Below are 27,462 nucleotides of genomic sequence, written 5' to 3'. Positions count from 1 at the left end.
TCAGAATTGCTGTATCAGAGCCCAGCTTGACTGTACAGAACCCAGCTTTGGACTCTTGCAATTTCTAGAATAATCATTTTTCTCAGATTGTTCCGCAAGTGTTTTTGGAGCCATTTATATGTATATTTATTGTGGCATCCCTGAGGTTGTTGACAGGCAAGATCTCTTGTTATGTCAAGAGTTCAATAGACAAAATTTAAAAAAAATTCAGTTATAAACAAACAAAATCACAGAAGCTCAGAACAACACATCTGGTTTTACTTACTTAAAAATACTTCAAAGTCTCCTTGACTTCCTGGACTTGACTCTTGCAGAGGCCCTACTGGGCACCTACTGGCCTTGGGATATTGTCTGAGTGACGGCTATCGGCCACTTGTATCTTTCAAAATTTTTAGTTATGCAACTTTTGACCATATCAGTTGTTTTCTTCTGCTTATCAGGTAGACAGGCACATTTTTTTTAAAGAAGCATTTTGACCATTAAAATAACAGTGCAGCCAAACATTTTACTGTGTGTGTTTACAACTTACACAATGCTTCCGTATCCAGCACCTCAGTTCTTTATTTAATTCTCATAATACTCCGTGAGGCATTTGGGGTGGGGGTGACCATCTTGTCCACTTTTAGGAAATGGAATGTAGAGGGTCCAGGGTCGAGGGGTGATGATGAATCCACAGCCTGAGATGCTCTGGAGCCATCCTGACTGCCCTCTGCCCTCTTCCCCTGTTTCTGTGCCTCCAGGACTTCGGGAGCCTGCGGTCGGTCACTTCCCGGTGCGACTTGAAGGCGAACCTGATCAGGAATGGCTGTGGCGGCGAGTTCGAGAGCCCGGCCAGCAGCACCCAGGTTCTGCGGAGCCTGCCGCTCAGCAGCAAGGGCTCCAGCCCAGCGGGGTCCGATGTCATCCAGCTGACACCGCAGGAGGTCACGGTGACCCTGAGGCCCGGTGAGTGCCCTGGGGTGGGCCAGTTCAGGATGGTGGGAAGAGAAGCCTGGCAGGGGAGGGCGATGGGAGGCATGGCCCAGACCCCGGGAAGGGAGGGCCAAGGCCTTTGGGATAATAAGAGTATCTTTGCTATTTTAAAAGTTGTGGTGAAATATACGGAACATACAATTTGCCATTTTAACCATTTCTAAGTGTGTAGGTCAGCGCTGTTAATTGTACTCCCAGTGTTTCTAACCATCACCACTGTCCATTTCCAGAACTTTTTTCTTATCCCAGACTGAAACTCTGAACCCGTTAAACGCTAATCCCTCACTCCCTCTCCGCCTCCCCCCGCCCCCCAGTCCCTGGCAGCCACCATTCTACTTTCTGTGTGTGTGAATTTGACTGCTCCACATACCTCATACAAGTGGACTCAGATACATTTGTCTGTTTGTGACTGGAGCATTTCACTTACTGTAACATCCTCCAGGTTCACCCATGAGCTAGCATGTGTCAGTTTCCTTCCTTTTCAAGCTGAATAGTCCTCCATTGGCTGTGTAGACACAGCTGTTTATCCATCCATCGGCTCTTGGGTTGTCTCCACGTTTTGATTGTTGTGAATAATGTTCTTATTTTCGATGGGAGGATGCTGGTACATTTACTCCTTAGTCCATGCGAGTTTCTACGGGAACATGCTACCTCCAGGAGAAAGTATTTTTTCCTGTCAGCAAATTTGAATCGGTGGCATTCTGAAGTGACAGACTTGCAGAGTAGAGATATTTTTTTCTTTATGACCTTGGAACCTCTGCCTTGGAGTTCATTGTGGTATAAGGGGACTAACAGTTTTTGCACACATACTATGTGCTAATTACTTGACCTACCCAAAGGTAACAGACATAATTTTACACCTGAGGAGCTGTGTGCTCAAGGGCTCGCAGGCAGAGCAGCGAACCTAGTTCAGTATTGGGTCTATGTGGTTGCACAGCTCATGGTTTCCTGCTCACCACTTTTGACACCTCATATTCTACACGTGAGGTCCCTTGTGATGTCAAGGGAGGATGTGAACATGGCCAAATTAGAAAGTATCACTTGTTGAGAGAAGGCAGCCTTTCCCCCTGAATCCCGTTGACTTTTAGCCTCTTCTCCTTTCTCATTGTCTAGGAAGCCACTCACGATAACCATTTCCAGATGGTTCGTTGAGACTTCGGGGTGGCTGGGGATGTGGGAAGATGAGGGATCTGGTTGGCTGTCTGGGCTTCTGGTTCTGGCTCTGTTCCTAGCTCGGGGCCCTGGGCAAGTGGCCCCACTCCTTAGCATCTCAGGGTCTTTGTCACCTTCATTCCTCACAGCCCTATTCAGAGGCTTAAATGAGACTTTCTGTTTAAATTCACTTTAAGAACTTTAAACTACTGTTTTCAAAGAGTCATGGCCAGAGATGCAGATTTTGGAGACAGCCACACCTCTATTTGGATAGAGATTCTCATATCTCAGAGACAATCGAGCATGGCCCTGCACATCGTAAGCATTCAGTCATGCTTCTTCTAGTTGTCATAAGAAAGGACTCTGAGTCACCGTGCATTTGAGAACTGTCTCATTTCACCTACTGACTTGTCTTGGAAATAAGAAACAAAAGAAGGTGTCCGGGGCCCTGCTGGATGTAGAGCAGTGCGAACTGCTGCACAGCCCAGGGCTTAGGGCTGGGGTTAGCTCAACATACCGTTCTTACAAGTCACCTGACTGGAAGGGACTCTTGGGCCTGCGTTTAGTAAGGTTCCGAGGTGAGAGAGAGAAGGCAGCCCTTACAGAGCTGTGCGGGTGGGTAGAAAAGAGGGAGCCGAGCAGGCAGATGTTCGGTGGTGTCCTCTGGGGAAAGATGAACGCCTCTCCTCACGCTAGTCTTTGATTCAGACTCAAGGTCAAGGGCTCTGACCTAGAAGGGGACGTAGGCATCCTTGTAGATTAGTAAGTTATCAGAGCCCAGCGTATGATAAAAATGGTTATTGACTAACATAAGTGGTGTATTTTCCTTTTTATCTTAAAAACTGTGTAACAGGCACTTCAAGAAAAGCCTTAAAAAAGCATCCACTTTATGTTTTCATTTTTGCTAGGTTTTCTGTCTTTATTCCTGTATTCGTACTGTTCATGTGTTTATGATGTATATATTACTGTGTACCGTTTTCAGTCAGTTTTTGAAAACGAAGACCAAAATTAACACCTCTAAAAGAGTTTGAGGGTCATCATTGAGGGACGTTTTTATTTGGGGAACTCCTCATCTAGAATTACTCTGAGCCTGTGCTGCTCTCCCCAAGAAATATTCTTCATGGGGGTGAGTCCTTATTCTTGAGGGTAGATTTAGTTTAGGGAGAAGCTGGAGGTCACACAAAGCCAAAGATGTCACCGTTTCAATTCCAGTTTTTAAAATGAGAATTAAGGTGTGGCTCTAAGGCAGAAAGACTGTTGTGTGGTTTGACTTATCAATTAGCTTTTGAGACAGCCTCCTAAGAAATGATTTGAATAAGGGGATCCTCCTTGTGCAACGTTCTCATAACGTTCAGTTTATGCACAATGCTTGTTTATGCACGAAACTCAACATACACTCAGTTAAAGAAAGAAAGCAGTCTAATTTGGTATACTTACATCTCTCACTAAAGCATTGTGATTCAGTTTCCAATACTGAAAATAAAAAGACATCATTCTGTGTTGATACAATATCATGATGTGAGGACTGTGTGCAGCTCTGGTCCTACAGAAGGTGCAATAATGGAGAGCCCATGGCAGCCTATAGAGATGAAGATAGAGAATTGGAGAAGAAAATTAGTGAAAAGTGAGGAGGAGACCTGATGAAAATCTGAATTCCTAGAGGTCTAGAACCTCATGAACACGTTTCTTTCTCAAATATAGAAACATGTGATGCCAATGATGCCTCTTAAAATTTTGAAAATTTCAGTATTAATAAAGAGAAATACAGGCAAACCCCAGATATTTATTTGTTTGGGGGATGAGAAGAATAGTATGTTGTAATTAGCAACATTTTCAGTTTACCAAGTGCATACTTATTTCAAGGTAATGCCCCTCTGACTCTGGGGAAGGCATTCAGGTATGCAGCGATTGGTTTCTCCATTGTGTATTTTCAGAAATGCTTTTGTGTCTCCTTTGCCCAGCTCCCCCATACCTCATGATAAGTGTTTGTTGAGTGAAATGTGTAGCACTTTATTAGCTTTATGCCAGACTAGTTAAGGACAAGCTTCAGCACTATATGTGAGGCACTTCACCCAGGCAAGGTTATTATTCCAGAATAAACCTGGAAGAAAAAGAACAATTTTCCCCTTATTTAAGCAGAATTTTTAGAATTTTATTTTGTTTTTAAATTGAGATATAACTCACATACTGTATAACTTACCATTTTAAAGTATGCGATTTAGTGGTTTGTAGTGTATTTGCAAAGTGGTACAGCATCACCACTATGATTCCAGGACATTTTCATCACTACAAAAAGAAAATCCTATAGCCCTTAATACTCCTTATTCTCTCCCTCCCCACCACATGCATTCAGCCCCTGATAACCACTAATCTGGTTTTGATCTCTGGGATTTTGCTTACTTTTCATTTCATTTAAATCAAGTAATATGTGGTCTTTTATGTCTGGCTTCTTTCACTTAAGCAAAATGTTTTCAAGATTCATTGATGCTGTAGCATGTATCAGGACTTCATTCCTTTTTATGGCCAAATAATGTTCCACTGTATATGTATAGATATACCACATTTTAGTTGATGAATATTTGGGGCTGCTTTCACTTTGGGACAATTATGACTAATGCTGCTGTGAACATTTATGTACACATTTTTGTGTGGACATATGTTTTCAATAATCTTGAGTGTATATTTAGGAGTGGAATTGCTGGGTCATATGGTAATCTTGTGTTTAACTTTTTGACGGACTGCCAAACTTTAAGCAAGATTTTGTATAAACACAAGATCATGTTTTCCATTCTGTTTCCAATCCTTGAAACTGTATGTCAGGATAACAATCTTAAAAAACCCTTAATGAAGAACATAAAATCCCTAAGAAAGAACGTAAACTTTAGAATAAAGCATACTGAAATGGTGAAAAGCTAGGGGTGGAGCAATTAGAAAGGGTTTACTTAAGTCTTGATTTGACTCAATCCATTAGCCTCTTAAAAAATGACCTCTGATTGGCAGCTTTAAAGCATTTTTTTTTAGACGTTTTATTTTGAAGTAATTTTAGAGTCACAAGAAGTTGCAAAAATAATGGAGAGTCCCTGTGTACCGTCTCAGCTTTCCCCAAGGATAACTTGTTACATAACTGGAGTGTGTTATCAGAGCCAGGAAACTGACCTGGGATTGTACTGTTAACTGTACAGGACGGGTTGCTTTTGAGATGGGCTTCTTTCCATCCCTGTGTATACTGCCTTTCTCCCCTCTCACATTGTGATGGGAGATGGCACGTGCCTGACTTGGGTATTGCTTCTGCTCCCCAGACTGACAGTGCACACACTTAAAAACACTTGATGATGGGTGGATAGTGCTTTGCTGTGGGCTGAATGTTTGTATCTCTCCAACATTCATATGTTGAAATCCTAACCCTCTAATGTGATAGTATTAAGAAGTGAAATGGGGCCTTTAAGAGACGATTGGGTCATGGGGTAGAACCCTCATGAATGAGATTAGTAGTATAAAAACAAACCCCCAAACCCCAGAGGGTTCTTCTGCTTGGTTCAGCAGGAGGTCTGTAGTCTGAAACCCAGAAGAGGGCTCTCATCAGAACCCAACCACACTGGCCTAGTCTTGGTCTTACACTGTTGTTAACCGTGAGAAATAAATTTATGTTGTTTATAAGCCACTTGGTCCATGGTACTGGTTATAGCAGCTCAAACTAAGATTATTTTCAAGGAAACTAATAATGCTGAACCCTAATTGCTTGGCGTCAGGTACTGTAAAGGTCAATAACGTCTTCTGATGGTTCCATCTGTCAGGAGTCAGAATTCTGAGGAGAGGGAGTAGTGTTTGGTGCCGCACTCAGCCTTGTTCTGGGCCAGGAAGGCAATTCTTCGTTATGGGTCTGGATTTAATTCTGAGTCTTAATTGCCTTTTGCTTCAGTGAGCAGAGAGCTGGGTGATAGTCTTAGAAGTTATGTGCTGGGGCCCTAATTCCCTGTTCAGCTGTAGTCCATTTATAATGTAGCTGATTTTAATGTTTCTTTTCATTTCTAGCACAGAAGTATAATTCTAAGGAATCAACTACTTGCAGTGGGGATGGTGAGAGTGTTTATCTGTTAGATGCTACTTTGTCTAAAATATTTGAGTACAAATCAATCTTAGGAAGACCAAAAGTTGTTGCTAGAATTCTGTATGTTCATTTTCTGGGAATGTTTGTCATCTGGTGTATGTTCCCAGGAAAAATAACTTTTCACTTGTTGTTGGAGGGAAGACAGAAGAAAGCTTTTAAAATACATTTCAGAGGCAATGCTGGTAGATACTTGATTATGGAGGGAGACTGTATACTGAGGAGCCAAGCAGTGGCACGAGTTCTGTGCAGAAACAGCTGAGGCTGGCTGAACTGGAACCTGGAGGAACCAGAGGGCCCCAGGAGATCAGCTTTACTTTGGGGTTTGTTTTATCCTGTTTCTCTGATTCTGCTGCTGGTCCCAAGGCGGGGATTTTGTGGACTGGCCCCAGAGAAGATGGTGACAGCCACACAGGGAGAAGAACCTGTAGGGGTCTTAGGTGCAGAGGGAGGAGGGGGACGTGTGGGCTGGGCTGGTGTCACCAGAGACAGGCACAGACTGAGTGCCCACAGTGGCGGTGAGCCCAGCTCTCAGCCGACTGGACTCACAGGAGGTGGCGACTGGTTTAAAGTCTCAGGTGGTGCCAAACTGGGCGGCTGGATGTATTATTGAGTGTGTCTAAGTGGCTCAGACGGTAAAGTGTCTGCTTGCAGTGTGGGAGACCAGAGTTCGATCACTGGGTTGGGAAGATCCCCTGGAGAAGGAAATGGCTACCCACTCCAGTACTCTTGCCTGAAAAATCCCAGGAACAGAGGTGCCTATTAGGCTCCATTTCATGGGGTCGCAAAGAGCTGGACATGACTGAGTGACTTTACTTTCACTTTCAAGTGTACTTGGTTCCAGAAGTGTACTCAAAGATGGAGAAGGTGCCCCAGACCCTCTCCTAGCAGAGGGTGCCCCTGGCCTGCAGCAGCGGCTTCACCTTCAGTCAGCTAACCCTGGGGGCTCCCTCATCAGGGAGTTGGGGCACTTAGCACCCACGCTGAGAACTGCTCCAGAAGTGTCAGTCCCTCCAAAATCTGCTGTTAATTGAGTCCAAGCTTATATTGCTTGCTGTGTAACAGGCCAGTAAATCAAGAGACAAGTTGTTGGGACAAGGAATAATGACTTTATTCAAGAAGCCAGCAGACCAAGGAGATGGTGGACTAGTATCCCAGGAAGCATCTTCCCTGAGTTAGAATTCAGGCTTCGTCCCTCATGGCTCAGCTGGTGAAGAGTCCGCATGCAATGTGGGAGACCTAGGTTTGATGCCTGGGTTGGGAAGAGCCCCTGGAGAAGGCAAAGGCTATCCGCTCCAGCATTCTGGCCTAGATAATTCCATGGACTGTATAGTCCATGGCGTCGCAAAGAACTGGACACTACTGAGCAACTTTTGTTTTCACCTTTATACTAAAAGGAGAGGAGGCAAAAGCATGGTTCCCAGCAGGCTTCAAAGGAGGTGTTTTAATTTCTTCCTTCCTGCAGCCGTTCACAGGCAAGTCTTGTTGGGATGTTTCTTTCAAGCAGATAAGCAATGGTACCTGGGAGGCAGGGTTCCCTGAGATGGGCCAATATGTGTAATTTAAGTTTATAGACAACATCCCTTTTAATTTGTGACAAAGGTTCTTCCTTGACTACATTGACAGAAATTCCATTATTGTCAAGGACTACTGAGGAGTTTGTAGCATTTAAAATCCAGCATAGATAAGGTAGCCGTAAACCCTTATTTTGAACATTAATGATTTAACCCTTTTTCATACATTCGTCCATTTTTGGAAAACTTGGAGAGAAATTTTTTTTTTTTTTTTTAGCATTTGCAGCCTCCCTTTGGGGAGGTGTGTGTGTGTTTTAGTGATCAGCTTCTCTTAGAATTTACTGGCAATAGATTTCTTACTTCAAAATAGAGAACCTCTTGCATACAGAGAGACCTATGTATCACATCTCATTTCTCTGTTTGCCTTCATGTCTGGAAAATTTGGAGTTAAGTATAATACCGAAGGCTGTTAGCCATTCACACTCAAGTTTTTGGCAGAATGTTCTGTCTCTCTCTTTAGCCCCACAGGAAATTGCTTTAATAATTGACTTTCAGGGGACCTGGGATTGAAGTTTTTCTTGCATAGAAGCATTTGTACAGTGTTTATATATATATATATATATATATATATAGAGAGAGAGAGAGAGAGAGAGAGACTCCTCCACACCCACAGTAATGAACATCTTCCCCATTTTACTGATCTAGAAACTGGGCAGCAAGTTTAAAGAAGCCTGAGGTCTGGAATCCTTGGTGACAAAGTCTGGATTCCAACCTGGCTCTTGCTCTCCAAGGCTGGTGTCTGCTTCCCTCCCGTGGATGCCTCCCAGCCTCCATGAATCCAAGCTGGTTCCCTGTTTCCTGGTCCTAAAGTGCTCATCTGTTAACTGGTCATAATCCCCCAAAGGTGGAAGCAGATTCTGGATTAAAGAAGGTGTAGGTGGGAACTTGGGGGAAGGGCACAGGTCAGAAAAACACAGAAGACCCTGCAAAGAGGTCATAGGCTTGGATGGAGGGGACATGTTCACAGGCCACCGCCCCTCCCCGACTGTGGTGGGGCATCCAGGGATGGGAGGGGCCCTATGCTGAGAGCTGCTCCCTCTGCCTCATGGGAACCAGAGACAGATACTGTAGCAGTCTGGAATTCATTCTGGAAGAAATCGCGAACATTCTTCTGAGTCAGACCCCAATGGTTTTTAAAAATAGACTCATACCACCAGGCAGCCCAAACTACATCAATCTCCAGGTGGCTTGAGCAGCACATGCAAGGACACGTCAGGGGAAGCAGGCTGGGCTCCGCCACTCAGGCTACAGTGGTAATTATAGTAATCACTCTGCATTTGGGCAGGCCTTCACTGCTTACAAGACTCTCCTTTCCACACGAGTGCTTCATAGACTTAATGCTGGGTGCTGTTATTGCCCTTTTACAGTTAAGGAAATGGAGATTTGGGTGGCATCCCTAGTTGAGGGGCAAAGCTGGAATTTGGACTGAAATCTTTAGGTCCTTAGATTCTTCACGGTCTAATTAATGATGTATGCCTCGTCTGGGATGGGAGGAGGGGAGGGAGAACAGACCACTGGGTCACCTATCCTGCAAGTTCAAGAAGGCTTCAACCCACTGGTTGTCAGCTAGAGGTGAAAGATTGGTTAAAATGTCACTGTGGGCAGATGAGGCGTGGACCCTCGTGGGAGCAAAGTCACCTTCGACATTGCACCTCTGAACACAAGAGAGTACATCCACATTTCAAATGTGTGTGGACAGTTACACGCAAAGTGTTCAAAGACATCTCTTGGTGTCTCTGGGAGGCTAATAATCGTGATGGCAGATAGAATCACCTGGTAGGATTTACTTATTGAAATTATGTCTGAACAGTGTGTTTTTAGAGGTTATGAAATTATGAAGAATCATTGTCCTGGCATGCATCCCCCAGTTACTGTGCTGACTTGGGCCTTTCTGCACAGCCTGTGGGGCAAGCTTGCAGAGGCCACGCCTCCCAGACACTGCCTTTTTCTCTTTGTTCTTTTCCTCTGAATCAATTTCTTTTTCCTTTGTCTGTTGACTGTCTTATTATAGAACCAAAAACCGTTTTCTCTCTTGTAGCTGTAGATAAATCTAATAATGTTTCTTTTTTTTTTCCTTTTCTTTTTGATGGTGCTAAAATTTGTAATATTCTCATATTTATACAGATAATTTGATAATGATTTGTGTCTGCAATGTCAAATATGCCCCAGAACTAAATACTATCGTTTGATAAATGGCTAGAGAGGTAGAAATAGGTGACACAATATAAGCGTAAACATTTTTGCCCTTGTGGGGTATTTTAAGTAACCATCTTTGCTTTCCCCCTTTCTCTTGCCTTCTCCTCTCTCTCGCCACCTCAGTTCTTATATCCTTCTTTTGTTAATTTCTTCCCTGTTTTCTGTTTCACACACACCTTTATAGTCTCCTGGCCATACTCCCATCCTGGTCAGTCCTTTTTCTGAAGTTGGTATGTGGTGGGTGGACTACTTTCACCTAGTTTGTGTCCATGGAATTGTCTGGTTCACTATCCACCAATTACCTAAAGTCTTTTTTGCTGAGAAAACAGAACACTGCTAAGGAGACTCATTCTTAAAGAGTTTCCTTAAAAATTGCTGAGCCCTGTGTGTGAAAGGAGTGGCTCCCCTAGTGGCTTAGATGGTAAAGCGTCTGCCTGCAATGCAGGAGACCTGGGTTCAATGCCTGGGTGGGAAAGATCCCCTGGAGAAGGAAATGGCAATTCATTCCAGGACTCTTGCCTGGAAAATCCCATGGGTGGAGGAACCTGGTAGGCTGTGGTCCATGGGGTCGTAAAGACCCCATGTGTGTGAAAGGAGAACCTAGAGCTGCACCCTTAGCACCCGTATTCCATCAGTCACTCTGCTTCCAGGAAAAAAATGTCTTCCAAGAGGCACACGGTCACTAAAGAAAAGTTGCAGGTGGACCAGCTTTGAAAGCAAAACCCATCCCTTCCGCCCCAGCAAACTGGATGACCTACCTCTAACACGCATGGTCTCTTGGTTGGCACAGGTGACAAGACTACGTTCCAGCTGCAGGTTCGACAGGTGGAGGATTATCCCGTGGACTTGTACTACCTGATGGACCTCTCTCTGTCCATGAAGGATGACCTGGAAAACATCCGGAGCCTGGGCACTAAGCTAGCTGAGGAGATGAGGAAGCTCACCAGCAACTTCCGGTTGGGGTTTGGGTCTTTTGTAGACAAGAACATCTCTCCTTTCTCCTACACAGCGCCGAGGTACCAGACCAACCCATGCATTGGGTGAGTGACAGCCGCCCTTCTGTTGGGCATTTAAGGATGGAGAAATGGTTCAGAAGGAAGACTGACCCTAAAGAAAGGCCTAGGGAGGTCGTATCTGGGTGGGGGAGGGAACCTGGCTTAGGTGTTAAATTTGCTGAAGGATGTTCTGGCTCTGTTCTCCCTCTGCTTGGGAAGAAAGAAGTTGTTACAAGGTTGTGTAATGCTACAGTGATGATAGCTCATTTGTTTTCCTGCCTGCCTGACACAGCAGTGTTTTCTACATTAGTAGATTTTAGAGAGTGCTCTCAGGAAGTGATGGACCCCAATAATCGTGAACAGCAGGCAGAATAATTTAAACTTTCCACTTGTTTAGAGTAACTCAGGTGTTTGGAATAAGTGAATTCAAAGTGTGTTCCTGTTGTTTATATAAATAACTATAACTTCCCTTGACAAAACAAAATGAAAACCCTGCCTTTTATAAGTGTGATTTTTTTTTCTAACATAAGTACTTGAATTAGAAAAGATGGGACACATTATTAGAGAATGGCGGTTTCTAACTACTGCAATGAACAAATCTAAAAAATTATGTAGTGACTCAAGCGTGGTGGAAGTTTATTTTCTGAACTCACCTAAGGGCAAATGGGTCTCCTGATCAGTGGATACCTGTCCTCTACGCAGTGACTTGGGGCCCAGGCTCCATTGGTTCATGCGTGGCTTGTAAGGTCATCATGCCTCGAGGATGGCTCCTAGGAGGATACTACGGACCAGAAGAGAGTGGCCTCTGCTCCTACATTTGGTTCTGTAGTACTGGGTTCTACGGTGAGGCCGGGCGCTAGGTTAGCTGTGCACAGCAGAGGAGATAAATGAGTTGATGAATAGGTTTCTGCCCTGGTACATTTGTGTATTGGCGGTGGAGGATCTCTTCCTCCAACTCCCCTAACACAACCTCTGTGAGGTGGGTTTGTTCAGATGGCAAGACTATGTGGTGTGACAGCAGTGAGTGATAGCCTTCAACTTTTTCTTATCTCTTCTCCACATTCAGCTTTGGTTAGGCTTTGGCATATGAGGCCCCTAAACAGTTACTAGATGAGGAATAGGCAAGACTTAAGTTCTTACCAAGTGTCAGGCACCCATTGCATTTCATACCTTATGTGGATTGTCTCATTTAAATTTCCTAGCAATCTTTTGAGGTTTCTAAAGTAGAAGTGAGCTGTAGTTTTAAGATAAGGCAAATGAGGCTTAAAAAGAATAAATAACTTAACCCAAGATTATACAAATAGTAAGGGGCTTCCCTGGTGGCTCAGCCAGTAAAGAATCTTCCTGCAGGGTGGGAGACCCGGCTTCAATCCCTGGGTCAGGAAGATCCCCTGGAGAAGTGAATGGCAACCCACTCCAGTATTCTTGCTGGAGAATCCCATGGACAGAGGAGCCCGGCGGGCTGTAGTCCATGGGGCTGCACAGAGTCGGACGTGACTGAGGGACTGTGAGCGCTGTCTATCCACACTTGGAATATGAATCAAGGTGAACTACTTCCAGAGTCTGTTTCCATTAATGCTTATTTTTACCCCGTCCAAAATACACCGCCACACAGTTGCTTTACTTGCATTTCAGTAATAATACCCATTCCCAAACCACCCAGCCTTCAGGGCACTTGTCTAAAGGTCATGTTATCTGTGCTGCAGTAATAAGCAATCAATCCCCAGATCTCAGTGGCTCAACACAATGAAAGTTTATTTCTTGCTCATACAGAATCTCAGGAGAGCTGCTTTCTGTTGCAGCTCTTCTTCAGGGGGTGACTCAGGGATTCGGGCATCTTGTGATGTCATTTTTGATTCTTTGTCTCCTTGGCTTTCCCTGAAAGGAAGGGGCTGCTCTTAAGCCCCTGAGCCTGTCTGTCCTCTTGGCTCCCGTTCGGCAGCCTCAACAGTTTGCAGGTCTGGTTTGGGTTGGGTTGAGGAGGGGGCAAGGTGATAGTTACGCTGGTGCTGTATGTTCTGAATCCTTCTTCATCCCTCTGTACACTCTTCTAGCTGCTAACGTAGATCTTCTCCAGGAATTGCAGTAACACCGTGGTGGAGAAAACAAGAACAAATTTTAGATACAGATGAGATTCTGAGCGCCTTAACCATGAAGAGGTGCTGCTGCTGCTGCTGCTGCTGCTGCTGAGTCGCTTCAGTTGTGTCCGACTGTGCGACCCCATAGACGGCAGCCCACCAGGCTCCCCCGTCCCTGGGATTCTCCAGGCAAGAACACTGGAGTGGGTTGCCATTTCCTTCTCCAGTGCATGAAAGTGAAAAGTGAAAGAGAAGTCGCTCAGTTGTGACCGACTCTTAGTGACCCCATGGACTGCAGCCTACCAGGCTCCTCCGTCCATGGGATTTTCCAGGCAAGAGTACTGGAGTGGGGTGCCATTGCCTTCTCCACTAAGAGGTGCTAGGTGTCCTCATTTGTGGGGTTTAGCTTCTTCCTGGCCACTGGTGGCTGTGGTGTTATTGTTACTTTGGTTCTCTCCCCAAGTCCTCTGCGCCACATCTTTTTGTTGGAGTTCTGTTATTTGCCAGGAGCAACAGCATCTTAACCAAAAGTTTTTTCAGTTCATCCAGAATGGTGATTCTTTCTGTTGCTTTTTTCTCTGCCCTCTGGTTGGGCCCTGTCTCCGGACAGGCAGGGTGTGTCTGTACTTCGATTCTTCTGGGGACCGTCGGCGAACTGTCAGATACTAGATTGGAAGCTGGCAGAGGATGAAGGGCTGGCCTGGGGCCCTCAGCATTGAGTATTCAAGGTTATTACACTCTCATTCAGAGCTGCTTCTCCAAGCCCTAGAAGGCAGAACCGACTGCAGACAGTAGAAGTTTTGACAGTGAGTACAAGGCACACTGACAGGCTGCTTGGGAGACAGGAAATCTGGTGAAAGAATGGGAGTTTGAAAGAAACATCAGGTCTGAGCTATGCAGATCCCTCCTGCCTAAGCTGGGCAGCACTTGAGAGAGTTGCTCCCTGAATCAGTGAGCAGGCTGAGATAGATCTCCTGTGTCCAGGCAGTGGACTCTGCTGTCGCCTGGGTGTCCTCGGAGATCTCCCACCACCTCTGGGGGAGAACAGAGCAAGAGGATGTAGGCAGGCTGTTTCTGCCCTTGATCCAGCCTGTACATGGGCTTTGTGTGCTTTCCTAAGTGTTAATGACACTGTGAATTAGTTACCAACAGTTAAAAGATTTAACAAAGAATGGCCAGGATTTCTAGGTTTTCTCCAAAAACTAGGAGGTCTGGTAAAGCAGGCTGGTTTCACATGTCATTGGCTGCCACAGTCCCTACCATTCCCTCTTGTCTCCCAGCTGGTCTCATTCACTGGTTCTGTTACTGGGCCCTCTCTAGATTCTTGGATAGCAATGCCATAGAAACAAATGTTGCTCCCATAAGACTCTTAGACAAGCAGAGCTTTTTATTGAACGGGTAGCTTGTGCATAAGAGAGAAGGTGGAAAAGAATGGCAGTTCCCCAAAGACTTTCTGATAAGGGGTTTTAAAGGCAGCGTGAGGGAAGAGGGGCTGTGGTTTGCCTGATGAGCTTGTGCTCAGTTCTTACATTGGTTGGCATCAGGGTGAAGTTTTGAGCATCATCACCCTTCTGGTGTTACAACCCGTCTGTGGTCTGTGTGCCTGCAGTCAGCAGTTTTCAGCTTGGCGGAGGGGGCAGGGGGCCCCTGCTTCCTGCTTCCTGCAAAAACAACTTAGGAATGTGTGTCAAGGTTTTATCTATATCTTTCAGGGAACTGGGAGTTTGGCAGTTCTGCTAGGTGGTGGATTTATGGTTCCGCTTTTGTCTTTTGGAAGTCGTGTACAGACGATCTCATGCACAGAGATGGAGCTCATCTTTTACACCCATGGGTCTTTAGCTGTCTCAGAAGCCCAAGCTTTTAGGCGCTGTTCTTCTGGTGTGTGCAGCCCACTTGCTCAAGGCCTTTTGCTCAGTTCTGTTCCAGAATGGCTGTACTCTTGTCTCCCTGTCTCATCTTGAGTTCTGTGCTTGGCTCTGTAGATGCTGTCTGGGATTCTTGTCTGTTCTTTTCCTTCCACTCACGTGGAAAGAAAATCACAGTGTTCTCCCTCAGTGGTACGTTCTGCTAGGGTTTTTCTCCCTGTGATGGTGGAAGCAGCAATAGTAGCCCCTGGAAAGTTCTGGGAAGATGGGAGTCAGGAGGAACGATCTGACCACCTGTGCAGGACATCTCAGAAGAGAACCAGTTTCTCTTGGGGCTTTCCTAAGGTGTGTCCCTCCTCCTGTTCCAGATGTTTCTGCCAAAGGATCAAAATCCTAGACTTATCTTCTCTCATCTTAGAATGAACCAGAAATGCCAGAACTGAAGTAAGCAGTACTAGGGCTACCATAAGAAGAAAAACCAAAAAATAGTTTAATCATCAGATTAAAGAACTGTTTAATTCTTTAATCAGAGTTGCTGAATTTAATCAGCAGCTCTGGGTATTAGGAATAATGTATTCCTATTCTATTTGGGAAGAGTCACATCATATTCACTGATACAGGATTTGACGGATTAATCCAGCCTGGTATTTCTGGTTCTGAACCTTTTTCTTTTGTTAGAGGTATAGAAGCAGCTCACAGAAACAGGCTATAGAGTGGCTGTTGCCAGAGGCTGGGGAGTTGGGGGTGGGGGCAAGGGGGAGAAGTTGGTCAAAGGGTGCAGACTTCCAGTTATAAGATGAATACATTCTGGAACTTTAATATACAGTGTGGTGGCGGTAGTCAACAATACTGTATTTGAAATATATAATTGTATACTTGAAAGTTGTGAAAGAGTTGTTAAATGTTCTCACTCCCACACACAAAAAGTGGAAGTACATATGTAAAAATCTTTGCAAATGAGATAACACATTTTGTCTTTCATCGTTTATATTTTTTTCCTTAACCCTTTGTATTTCTTCCAAGAGGCGATGGTACTCCTTTACCACCTTGACGGTATTATTTGATTGTCTTCTGGCATGCTCTGTGGCTGATGAGAAGTCTGCTGTCCATCTAATGGTTTTCCTTCTCTCTGGTAACTTTTAATATTTCCCTGTTTTTTCATGTCCTGTACTGATAGGCGCTCCAGTGTGACTAGGTTGGATTTAGTACTTTTATTTGCGTTGTACAGCGCTTGCTCTGCTTGTTTAATTCGAGAATACAGCTCTATTCTTGAAATTTTTCGGACATCTGATTCCCTTCTCTGATTCTCTTCGTTTTCTTTCTAACACTGCTAGGTGTGTGTTGGAGCCTTTCATTCTAAACATCATGTTTCTTAATTTTTCTTCCATAATTTCTCTTTCTTTCCATTAGCTGCATAATAGAAAATTTCTCCCAGTTTACCATTTTGTTCTTCAATTTAAAAAAAAGGCTTTGTTTTATACTGGAGTATAGTTGAGTAACAGTGCTGTGTTTCAGGTGTAGAGAACAGTGCTTCAGGTATATCTGTACATGTATCTGTCCTTTTCCAAATTCTTTTCCCATTTAGGTTATTACATAATATTGAGCAGCATTCCCTGTGCTATACAGTAGGTCCTTGGTTATCTATTTTAAATACAGCAGTGTGTACTTGTCAGTCCCAAACTCCCAGTCTATCTTTCGCCCCCCCTTCCCACTTCCCTGGAACCATAAGCTCCTACTCTTAAGTCTGTGTGAGTCTGTTCTGTTTTGTAAGTAAGTTCTTTCATATGTATTTTTTTTAGATTCCATATGTGCCATGCTGCTGCTGCTGCATATGCAATTTATCTTTCTCTGTCTTACTTCACTTAGTGTGATAATCTCCAGGTCCATCCATGTGGCTGCAAATGGCATTATTCCATCTTTTTAATGGCTGAGTAATATTCCGTTATATATATATATATATATATATATATATATATATATATGCACCGCACATCTGTTGATGGACGTTGGGGGTTGCTTCCATGTCTTGACTATTGCAAACAGTGCTGCAGTGCACACTGGGGTGCCTTCATCCTTTCAAACCGTGTTTTTCTCTGGATTATGCATAGGAGTGGGAATCCTGGGTCATCGGGCATGGCAACCCTCTCCAGTATTCTTGCCTGGAGAATCCCCATAGACAGAAGATCCTGGTGGGCTACAGTTCATGGAGTCGAAAAGAGTGGGATATGACTGAGGGACTCAGCACAGCACAGCACGTAGTATTTCTATTTTTAGTTTCTTAAGGAACCTCCATACCATTCTCCATAGTGGCTGTACCAATTTATATTCCCATCAATAGTGTGGGGAGGGGTTCCCTTTTCTCCACATCCTCTCCAGCATTTATTGTTTGTAGATTTTTTGATGATGGCCATTCTGACTGGTGTGAGGAGGTGATATCTCATTGTAGTTTTGATTTGCATTTCTCTAATAATGAGTGATGTTGAGCATCTTTTCATGTGCTATCTCTTGGCCATCTGTATGTCTTCTTTGGAGAAATGTCTGTTTAGGTCTTCTCTCTCTTTTTTAAAATTTATTGGCTCTGCTGGGTCTTTGTCGCTACTTCGGCTTTTCTCTAGTTGCGGTGAGCCGGGACTACTCTCTAGTTGCAGTGTCCAGGCTTCTTTTGTCTTGGAATGCGGGGTTCAGCAGTTGTGGCCCTTGGGCTTGGTAGTTTTTGCTCCCAGGCTCTAAAGCATGGGGTCAGTAGTTGTGGCATAGAGGCTTAGTTTTTCCGAGGCATGTGGGATCTTCCCAGACCAGGGATTGAACTCGAATCTTCTGCCATTGGCAGGCAGATTCTTTACCACCAAGCCACCAGGGAAGCCCCAAAGTCTTCTCATTTTTTGATTGAACTGTTTGTTGTCTTATATTGAGCCACATGAGCTGTTTGTAAATTTTGAGACTAATCCCTTGTCGGTCACATCATTTGCAAATGTTTTCTCCCAATCTGTGGGCTGACTTTTCATTTTATTTATGGTTTCCTTTGCTGTGCAAAAAAAAAAAAGCTTTTGAGTTTAATTAGGTCCCATTTGTTTATTTTTGTTTTTATTTCCATTAATCTGGGAGACCACTCGAGAAAGATATTGCTGCAGTTTTATGTCAGAGTGTTCTGCCTATGTTTTCCTCTAAGAATTCTATGGTATCTGGTCTCATATTTAGGACTTTAATCCATTTTGCGGTCATGTTTGTGTGTGGAGTTAAAGAATGTCCTAGCTTCATTTTTTTCACATGCACCGTTTATTGAAGAGGGTGTCTTTTCTTCATTGTGTAGTCTTGCCTCTTATGTTGTAGCTTAATTGACCGTAGGCGCATGGGCTCATTTCTGGGCTTTTTATGCTGTTCCATTGATTTATATTTCTGTTTTTTGTGCCAGTGCCTTGTTCTTTAGTTTTTAAATCCATGCACCGAAGTTTCATTTTTGAATTTGAGTGACAATATTTTTTATTTCTTTTTTTCAGACTTTTGTTTTTTTATATTTTTTCATAACCTTCTGATTGTTTTTTCTCCCTAATAATATCCCATTCTAGTCTATGGAATTTATTCCTTCTTCTCCTCAATGTTTTAAATATGTTTGTTTTAAAGTGCTTTAGATCACTTTGCTATCTGTTTCTTGAAGATCCTTCAGTTGGTTGCATTTGCTGACATTCCTTCATGGTGGTTTATTTCTCATAGGGTCAGTAACGCTTTCCTTAGCTCCTCTTCAGAAGAGGTTGTTTTCCATCAGGGGGTCATGTGTCCCAGGTATGCTGACTTTCCTGCAGGGTGGTTTTTTGTTCCCTGCTTCCAGGATCCTCCAAGTCTCACTGTGGGACTAGTTTTCCCATTTTGTTTCTCAGCAGGGGGGTTCCTTCCTTTTAAAAGTAATGAATTCTGACTTGTTCAGGCCTGGAGTTACAATCTTTGTGGGTGATTCATCTCGCCCTGGGCCTGAAGTGCATCTTCCTTGCTTCTTTCCCAAGCCAGGGGCTGGAATTTTTCTGGTTTTGATTTTAGTGACAGGGCAACTCTTCGTGGCCCACAGATGTATGCAGAGAACCCTGTTCCGGTGCTTGACCCTGCGCGGCTGAAGTCCATCATCCCTGATAGAACCTGGCCCCAAGCCCCAGATTCTCTGTCAGATCCCAATGTAACCAACCAGGTGTCTTGGCCTCCTTAAGAAATAGAAATCAATCAGAGGCCAGAGGAGAAATTCAGGCAAAGCTTTATTGAGGTCTCTGCTGCAGCAGGGGCGAGTAAGAACGATCAACAGGTTCTCTTGCTTGCTTGCTTCCCAACGCCCCCACACCGCCCCCCGCCCTGTTGGAGCCGGGAGTGGTGGTGAGCTTGTTCCTTATATGGGGTGAGGGTAGGGGAGTACCCAGGGGTCGGGCTGGAGCGGGGCTTAGGTGGTCTGCCCATCCCTTCAGTGGTATTGTGTGCAAGGGGGCATGTGCAGTACCCTGCTTTTGCTCCTGACCCTCTGCTTTTTTACTCCAGGCTTTTCAAAAGTGGCAGATGGGTTTTTTGGACTCTCGTATCTTTTGTCCAGAATCTGCCGCAGCTGCACATGCACTCGGTCTTGCAGTTTCTTTGTATTTTGTTGCTTGAGGAGAGATGTGTCCAGGTGCAAGCATTTGCAGTACTACAGCAACGGGGGCCAGGCCCCAGCCTGTCTGACAACGTGCCGTGGTGGGGCTGGGGGCGGCAGAGGGCCCCTTTACCGTGAGATCCTGCTCACTGCTTCCCACCTACTTAAGTCCATTCATTTGTGCAGTGCTTTCCTCTCCTTCCTGGCACCTGGGATTTCCCTGCGAAGCTTCCAGTCTTGGCTATCTATTAACATTTTTCAAGATTAGATTTTTACACAGCAGTTCTCTTTGTTTAGAAGAAGAGGGGAGGTCTTTCTCTGTCAGCTCCACGGTCCAGAGTATTATTGTTCTGAAGCATTAGACTGTTTTCTGGATTTGCCTAGATTTAATGTCTTCAAATAGGATTCACTTTTTATACACACATGCACCCCCAGGCTCTTTAAGCATATATATTTCATTCATCTTCCTGGTTCATAATCCTTAATTTAGTAAAGATTTGCTGCTAAGTCACTTCAGTCGTGTCCGACTCTGTGCGACCCCATAGACAGCAGCCCACCAGGCTCCCCTGTCCCTGGGATTCTCCAGGCAAGAACACTGGGGTGGGTTGCCAGTCAGGATAGTTGGTGCTGCTGCTGCTGCTGCTAAGTCGCTTCAGTCGTGTCTGACTCTCTGCAACCCCACAGATGGCAGCCCACCAGGCTCCCCCGTCCCTGGGATTCTCCAGTCAAGAACGCTGGAGTGGGTTGCCATTTCCTTCTCCACTGCATGAAAGTGAAAAGTGAAAGTGAAGTCGCTGAGTCGTGTCCGACCCTCAGCGATCCCACAGACTGCAGCCTACCAGGCTCCTCCGTCCTTGGGATTTTCCAGGCAGGAGTACTGGAGTGGGGTGCCGTTGCCTTCTCCATTAGTAAAGATTTAGTAGGCCCTAAACTGGGGTCCTACAGCACAGACACAGGTTGGGGGGGTGGGCAGGCTTCCTGGCACAAGACCATCGAACACCCAGATCTTCAGGTCCCTCAGTCAGCTCTCCCAGGGGGGAAATAACTAGTCACAGGTGACATTATTTTCCAGTGACTGCAGAGACATTCAGCAGAGCCTGTGTGACAACGCTGTTTTCCTCTCCAAGAGGTGCCTCTGATTTGGTTGCAATAAAGTTCTCTGCAGTGAAGGCTTCTCTCTGGTAAATGCATTCTCTAGTGCCTGATTATTAATAGTAATTCTCCACAGAAGGAAAAGGTGAAAAATGCTGATTTAGCTGAGCTTTTCTGGTTTTCTCATTGAACAGCAGTTGCTGTCCAGTTCTTCCTTCCTCAACCAACCCCATCAGCCATAGCAGTAAATTCCTGTCGTCCCCAGCAGCACAGGGTGAAGTTGCTCCAAGGGCGAGGAAGAGTTTGTGTCCATTTTTTTCCCTCCTGGGTCCCTCTATTAGTCAGATCACCAAAGTGGGACTCACTTCCTGTTTCTCAGCTCACTTCCTATTTCCAGCTGGGAATGCAATTTCCGTGACCTTTCTCTTTATGGCCAGCTGAGAATGGGAATAGAAAGTTTGGACGGCCTGGAGTCATGGGTTATAGGCAAGCTTGATCTGTGCAAGCACAAGGGGTGGGCAGAGATTTAGGTGGAAGGAAGAGGGAGTAAAACACAGGAAAGGCAAACAGGGACAGTCTCTGGTTCTCCTCCTCCGGGAGACACCACAGCCGTTACAGCAGTGGGGTTGACCATCCACAGCTGGCTTACAGCTGGTGGCTGATGGAGCAGGTACTGAAGGGCCTGAGAGGAATGGGGCAGCCTCTTAGAAAGCCCAGGGCTGCCTCTTGTGCAGGAGGGGAGCCTCTCAGACCTGCCCTGGCTGCCCTTCAAGGTGCAATTAGGCAGGAGCTGCTAGGTCCTAAGCCTGCTTCCCTTCCCATGCACATGGTTTGGATTGGGTTATGAAGCCATCCCCTTGTGTCTGTCTGTCAAGTTTGGTTTTCATCTTTGTTCTGAAAGAGAGGCTTCCTTAGCATTGCCACAGCCTGCACAGTCTGTCCAGCTGGCCGCCCAGCTGCCTCACTGCCCATCTTTGCTCTTACTCCCAGCCCTACGGTCTTGTTGGCCGCCCTCAGCCCTTGGACTCGCCTCTCCCGCAGGGCCTTGTATTAACCCTTCCCTCTCCCCCTGTGCCTAGGGAACCTTCTTGGAAGCAGTGTCAGGCCTCTCACCCTATTCTGTTGGCTGTATGTCCAACTGACACTCCAGCAGCTATGGTTGGGATCTAACTTCCTCCAGGAATGGGGCCACTTGGGATCTCTACTGTGGACTGAAGATCAGAACACCCAACAGTCAGGAGAGTTGTTTTGTGATATTGGTCAGTCACTAAGTTGTGTCTGACTCTTTGCAATCCTGGGGACTGAAGCATGCCAGGCTTCCCTGTCCTTCACCATCTCCTGGAATTGGCTCAAACTCATGTCTGTTGAGTCAGTGATGCCATCCAGCCATCTCATCCTCTGTTGCCCCTTTTTCCTTCTGCTCTCTTATCTTTCCCAGCATCAGGGTCCTTTCCCACAAGAGGGCTCTTCCCATCAGGTGGCCAAAGTATTGGAGCTTCAGCATCAGTCCTTCCAATGAATATTCAGGAGAGAGATATGGCATTAGCCTTCTATTGAGATGTGATACTTCCCTCTTTCCAAGTTGCCAAATAGAATGTTCCATTTGAAGATGATTTGCTTCTCAATGATTTCTCTTCGCATGCATCTGGGAGAGCTGATAGTTTATCATTCCAGTATTTATAAATGAATGAGGAAGCAGGAAGAACATTGTCATTCCTATTGCATTTAGAGTTTGCTCATGTGCCAGCGTGTCCTGGTTGTCTCTGAGTGGGTTGACAGGAGAGGTTATGTGATCTTTGATCATGTGATGGCAGCAAAGGGGATGTGAGAAGCTGGTTTTGTAAAGTCACTCTGCCATCCCTTGACACTGCCCGCCTTTGCCAGCCCCACAGAGCCCCCACCCCCTTCCTCAGGCACTGCCGAGGCTATGATGCCCGTGCTCCAGGCCCTTGCCTCTTCAAGGCGCATGTCAGGGCTCCTCCGTGGCGTCTTCGCAGATTACAGAAGCCCATCGTTACCTCTGCTTCTTTTGACCTGTTTGTCCATTTCATGCACTTACAGCCTAGTGTGTGCTGTCTTTCCTGCCGTTTAGGACTTGTGTTTGGGAGGTAGGAAGTGTTATTGCTCTGCTGTCCCCTGTGTGCCTGTCCCAGGGACACACGGTAGGTGGCTGAGTATTCGTTGGTGCCACTCAGGGCACTCAGTAAAGGCACAGAATATGTTGTTGTTTAAGATTTTAAGATAATGAAGGAAACGTGACTCTTGTCCTCTTTCTCTGTAGTTACAAGCTGTTCCCAAACTGTGTCCCCTCCTTTGGGTTCCGCCACCTGCTGCCTCTCACGGACAGAGTGGACAGCTTCAACGAGGAAGTTCGGAAGCAGAGGGTGTCCCGGAACCGCGATGCCCCGGAGGGTGGCTTTGACGCAGTGCTCCAGGCGGCCGTCTGCAAGGTAACCTTCCCTTCTGTCCCGTCCCTGCACGGGAGATCAACGAAGAGGCATCAGTGTGGGTGCTGGCATTGCCTCTGTATTTTGAGCCACCCCAGCCCATGGGCTCCCTTCCGCTGTTGCATCAGAGGGTGAGCTCAGTGGGCCCCTGGGGAAATCTGCAGCCATCAAACCAGCTGGAGTGCAGGGATGACTGGGGGCTGGTGTGTGGCTGTGTCAGGGTGTGGCTGTGTACAGTCGGAAGCGTCTTTGCCAGCAGACAGCTGTTCTGTGTTTCTGCATTCGACTCTTTTGTCTCTTTTTTGGGGGAGTGGGGAGGGAAGGGGTGGAGTCGAGCCATATGCATAGAACCTTGTAGAGCTTTATGACCCAATTTTCGTAAATACTAAAGATTGCTCTCTTGGGGAAATCCAGTGAAAGAAGAAATTGCTTGTCATCTTCGGTTTTGTTTCTGTTTGTTTGTCTTTCTCCTGTTTCTCTGTAATATATGAATCCAGAGGGAGGACACAGACTTAGGTCAGAAAAGAACTCAGGCTTTGAGAGGTTCCAATCTCAGCAAAATATATAACTGGAATGTTGGTAATAATTTATTCTTAAAATAATTTTCTACTGTCAAAACAACCCAATAACATCAACAAAAGATAAAAATAAATGTCACTCTTGAATTTTGCTATCCCAACACATACCTCAGAATTTTTTCCAGAGTGGTCATCACACACTGTGCATAATTGGTAGCACTTTCTTGAACGTTTCAGGGGGCTCAGCAGCAGGGCGGTGGTTGGGACACCCATGTCTGGGGGAGGAGGGCTGGGTAGGGAGGTTAGCATTCAGTCTGGGGAGGCCGCATAACTGATCTCAGGGAGCCTGTTGTCTAGTGCTTCACAGACTCACTTCTCCTCTCAGTCCTTTACAAAATGATAAGAGAGCCATGGTTGTCCTTCCTGAAATATTAATAAAACCCCAAATGGTAGACAGAGGGGGATAAGGGGAAAGGAAAGTGTGAGGAAAGCAGCAGAGCCTTCTCCGTCCTCTGCTAGTCCCACTGGCATTCTGCCCATCCCTGTTCCTTGGGGCCGCCCCGGAGAGGAAGGTCTCAGTGGCCCCTGCCCAGCTGCTGGCCAGAGGTGAATGGTTTGATTCAGAGGCCCCTGATGCTTCATAGCAGCCCAAGAAAGGCAGCCAGGACCCAGCTAGATTCAGCTCTGAATCTTTCAAGTAAGTCACAAAGTAGTTCATGGATTTGCCTCAGGAAGAAAAATTATGACTCCAATTCCATTTTTGACTCTCATTCCGATGCGGACTGTATGCGGTGCTATCTTTAGAGATGTTCTGCCAAATCCACTGCTTGGCAGAAAAAAATAGTGCAGGGAAAACACAGGATCCCTCTCGCCACCCCATCCTGGGAATATTGTGGGTTTTCTTTTTGAGGGGGAAACTCATGTTTAAGGCTAGGGGGAAGAACCCAGTAACAGGCCTGTGCACTGTCCAGTTATATTAATTCTGTTTGATTAGATGACTCAGAATGGCGTGATGGAATGCTGGAGGTTTGGTGGTCTGTGAGAAGCTGTTTGATTTGTTCTTTCCCCACAGTACCTTCCCTTGTTGTCCCAGACGCATGACAATATCCTTCCCTTTGAAAACTCAGTATTTTAAGACTGGAGTGTTGGTGGAGATGCTACAGATTTCTTAGACTCAGTGCCTGCACCTGGTTGTGAATCGTTGGCTAAGAGGCATTTTAGCATGTGTTTCGGTTTCATATCTTTTGGCGTTTTTTTTTATTCCCCACCTTGCCCTTTTGATAAAACAGTGTAGAGGTATGACTGTATTGTGCAAACAAAAGAGAAAAATAACAGAGAAGATTGGAAATAAGTAGACCAAAGTGTTAACAGCAGTTGACTCTAGTGATAGGATTATGTGTGGCTTTCTTTCCTCTGTTTTTTAATTTCATATTTTACTTAAATTTTCACAATAAATGACATGTGATTTTTAAACTTTGTAATGGAATATTTCAAACATGTGAGAGTAGAGAAAATAGTGAAATAAAACCCCATGTACCCATGGTCCCTTCTTGGGCAGTTACCAATCTAGCCAGTCTTGTTTCATTTGTATTCCTAACCACTTTATTTTCATTATTTGAAGTAAATCCTAGATATCATTTGTTTCAGTGATATTTAGATTTTTAATGTTAATTAGATTTCAGTGATAATGAGATTTTTAAAGTTCTTTTAAAAGCCCTAAGCATGCCTTATCTTGTTGACTGTATTTTCTGCCTCCTCCTGATTTGCCCAGATTAAAGGCCCTTACTCTTAATCCTACAAACAGAATGTGACAGCGCCAGCAGGCCTGTGATCTCTGCAGTTGGAGAGAGTCTCCTGAAGGCTGGAGCTGACTGGGCAGCCCCAGTGCTGTCTTCCTCTGACCCCATGCCCTGGAGATGGAGCTGATAACAGGCCTACTCCCTGCCCACAGGGGCGGGTGCTTTGTTCTGATTTCATTCTCACTCTGGCTTCCCTAGGATGGACTGATAGTTACCAACTTGAGAGACTTAGGGGTATGGAATGCTCACATGACTGGTCTTAAATCCCACCCTGACCGCCGGCTTTACATTTCTTGGGAAGCTGCTCTTTGCAAAAAGAAGGAAACAGTCTGTTTCTACTTAGGATTGTATTTAGGTTAAGTAGAATTCTGCTTCTGTGAGTGGACATTCTGAGTTGCCATCTCTCCCTGCTGCAGGTCACATTGTTAGGAGAGGCCATGGACCAGCAGCCACAGCTAAGGAACCCCTCTGTCACCAATGCAGGTGTTTTTCCTGAGGCACTACTGGCCTGGGCTGGAACGAGGGAGTGCCTCTACCCCCAATTTCTTATCTTTACCTAGAGACCTTTAATTAAACTTGTTATACTTGGTCTGAATAATGGTTTCACCTTTTACTGCTTCTGTTGCTCTCCTGGGACTTCCTAGAAGTTGACTGTAAGTTGTTTATTCTGAAATTGAGTAGGTGGAAGTGTGATGAGTGGTTCAGATTGGAGCCATGGCTGCTTTCCTGCTCTCCCCAAATAGGGAGAGCTGGTGCCCTGGGGAAACAAAGGGTGGAGGGGGTGCCCAGGAGCTCAGAGTTATCAGTCTCAGCTTCGCTGTTCTCTGTGACTTTCAAGTCAAAGACGTTCCCTGCAAAGTTATGCCTGGCTGGGTGTGTCCCAGCTATGTGGATTCTGTGGGCTGCTTTCTCCCATCAGACAGAAAAATCAGATCTCTGCAACCCAGCTTATTCCCTTTCGGCCTTACCTTCTAGCCCCCTAACATTTATCCATCTTATCCTTTAGACAGATTTTCTGTTCTAATCTCAGTTACCTAATTTTGCATTATTTATTATTTTTTTAAGCATTGTATGTCTTCTCAGAAATAGGTTGATAAGTATGTCTCAAAGCAAACAAAGTAAGTTTGTGTGTACACAGTCTTGGTGTGGCGTAGGTCCTTTACCCCTTGACTGGTGAGAGCATCTTAATGTAAAATGGGGACCACAGCCCCAGATAGGCTGGAGGGACAGCTTCCTCTGATAAGACTTCCTGCAGGAATGCAGATTCTGTGGGCCTCTGGAAGCAAAATAATGGCTGCCCTTGCCCCACTATCATCTTTGCTCCAGGTGTTTTGTGTACATCAGCTCTGATTCTCACAACAGCCCTGTAGTATATTGGTGGTGTTGGTGCACAGTTTGGGGGCTCAGTGGTAAAGAATCTGCCTGCCAGTGCAGGAGATGCCAGAGGCACGAGTTCAGTCCCGGGGGCAGGAAGATGCCCTGGAGGAGGAAACGCAACCCACTCCAGTATTCTTGCCTGGAGAATCCCCATGGACAGAGGAGCCTGGAGGCTACAGTCCTAGGGTTGCAAAGAGGCAGACACCACTGAGCACGCATGCTGTAGTGCCCAGTTTACAGGTGAGGAAACCGAGTGTCCCGAGGTTCATTATACTGACTGTTGGTAACAGCAGAGCCAGGTTTGCACCAGTTCCTCCTAAAGCCCCAGCCCTGTCTATTTCCTGGTACTGGGCACTTTGGGAAGTATTGATAGTGCCATGCAGAGCAGAGAGGACTTGATTTAGAGTCCTCTTGTCCTGATTCAAGTTGTGTCTCTTCTGCTACTAATGGCTCCATGGTGGTCTGGGTGCTCGGCTGGAGGGGAGGAAGTCCAGGGTGCCCTCCAGCATGCTGTCAGTGCCCCTTTTCACAAAGGACACGTCATAGCCTTGTTTGTGCCCCTTTGCCCAGAGCCCTTGATTCTGCTTTTTGTCTCTCCTGGTTCAGTTTTGAGCCCAGGCCAGGCAGTGGCTGCTGTGGATACAGCAGAGGGTGGAGAATTCCCCAGTCCTGGGGGCAGGCTCAGC

The 27,462-nt window shown here is 45.6% G+C and overlaps 1 protein-coding gene across 1 annotated transcript in view; it reads left to right on the top strand.

Moving 5' to 3' along the window:
* ITGB5 (integrin subunit beta 5) overlaps positions 1–27,462 on the top strand; it is a 112,357-nt gene that overhangs the window by 17,363 nt on the left and 67,532 nt on the right. Inside the window, exons 3-5 of the mRNA XM_068989098.1 lie at positions 741–945; positions 10,790–11,039; positions 22,917–23,085. Coding sequence (XP_068845199.1) covers positions 741–945; positions 10,790–11,039; positions 22,917–23,085 — 624 coding nt within the window. The remainder of the gene's footprint in view (positions 1–740; positions 946–10,789; positions 11,040–22,916; positions 23,086–27,462) is intronic.

Source organism: Capricornis sumatraensis, chromosome 1, assembly GCF_032405125.1.
Source record: "Capricornis sumatraensis isolate serow.1 chromosome 1, serow.2, whole genome shotgun sequence".
In the NCBI taxonomy this organism is placed as follows: Eukaryota; Metazoa; Chordata; class Mammalia; order Artiodactyla; family Bovidae; genus Capricornis; species Capricornis sumatraensis.
The sequence above is the reverse complement of the archived record's forward strand: the minus strand, read 5'-3'. Positions and strand labels throughout refer to the sequence as shown.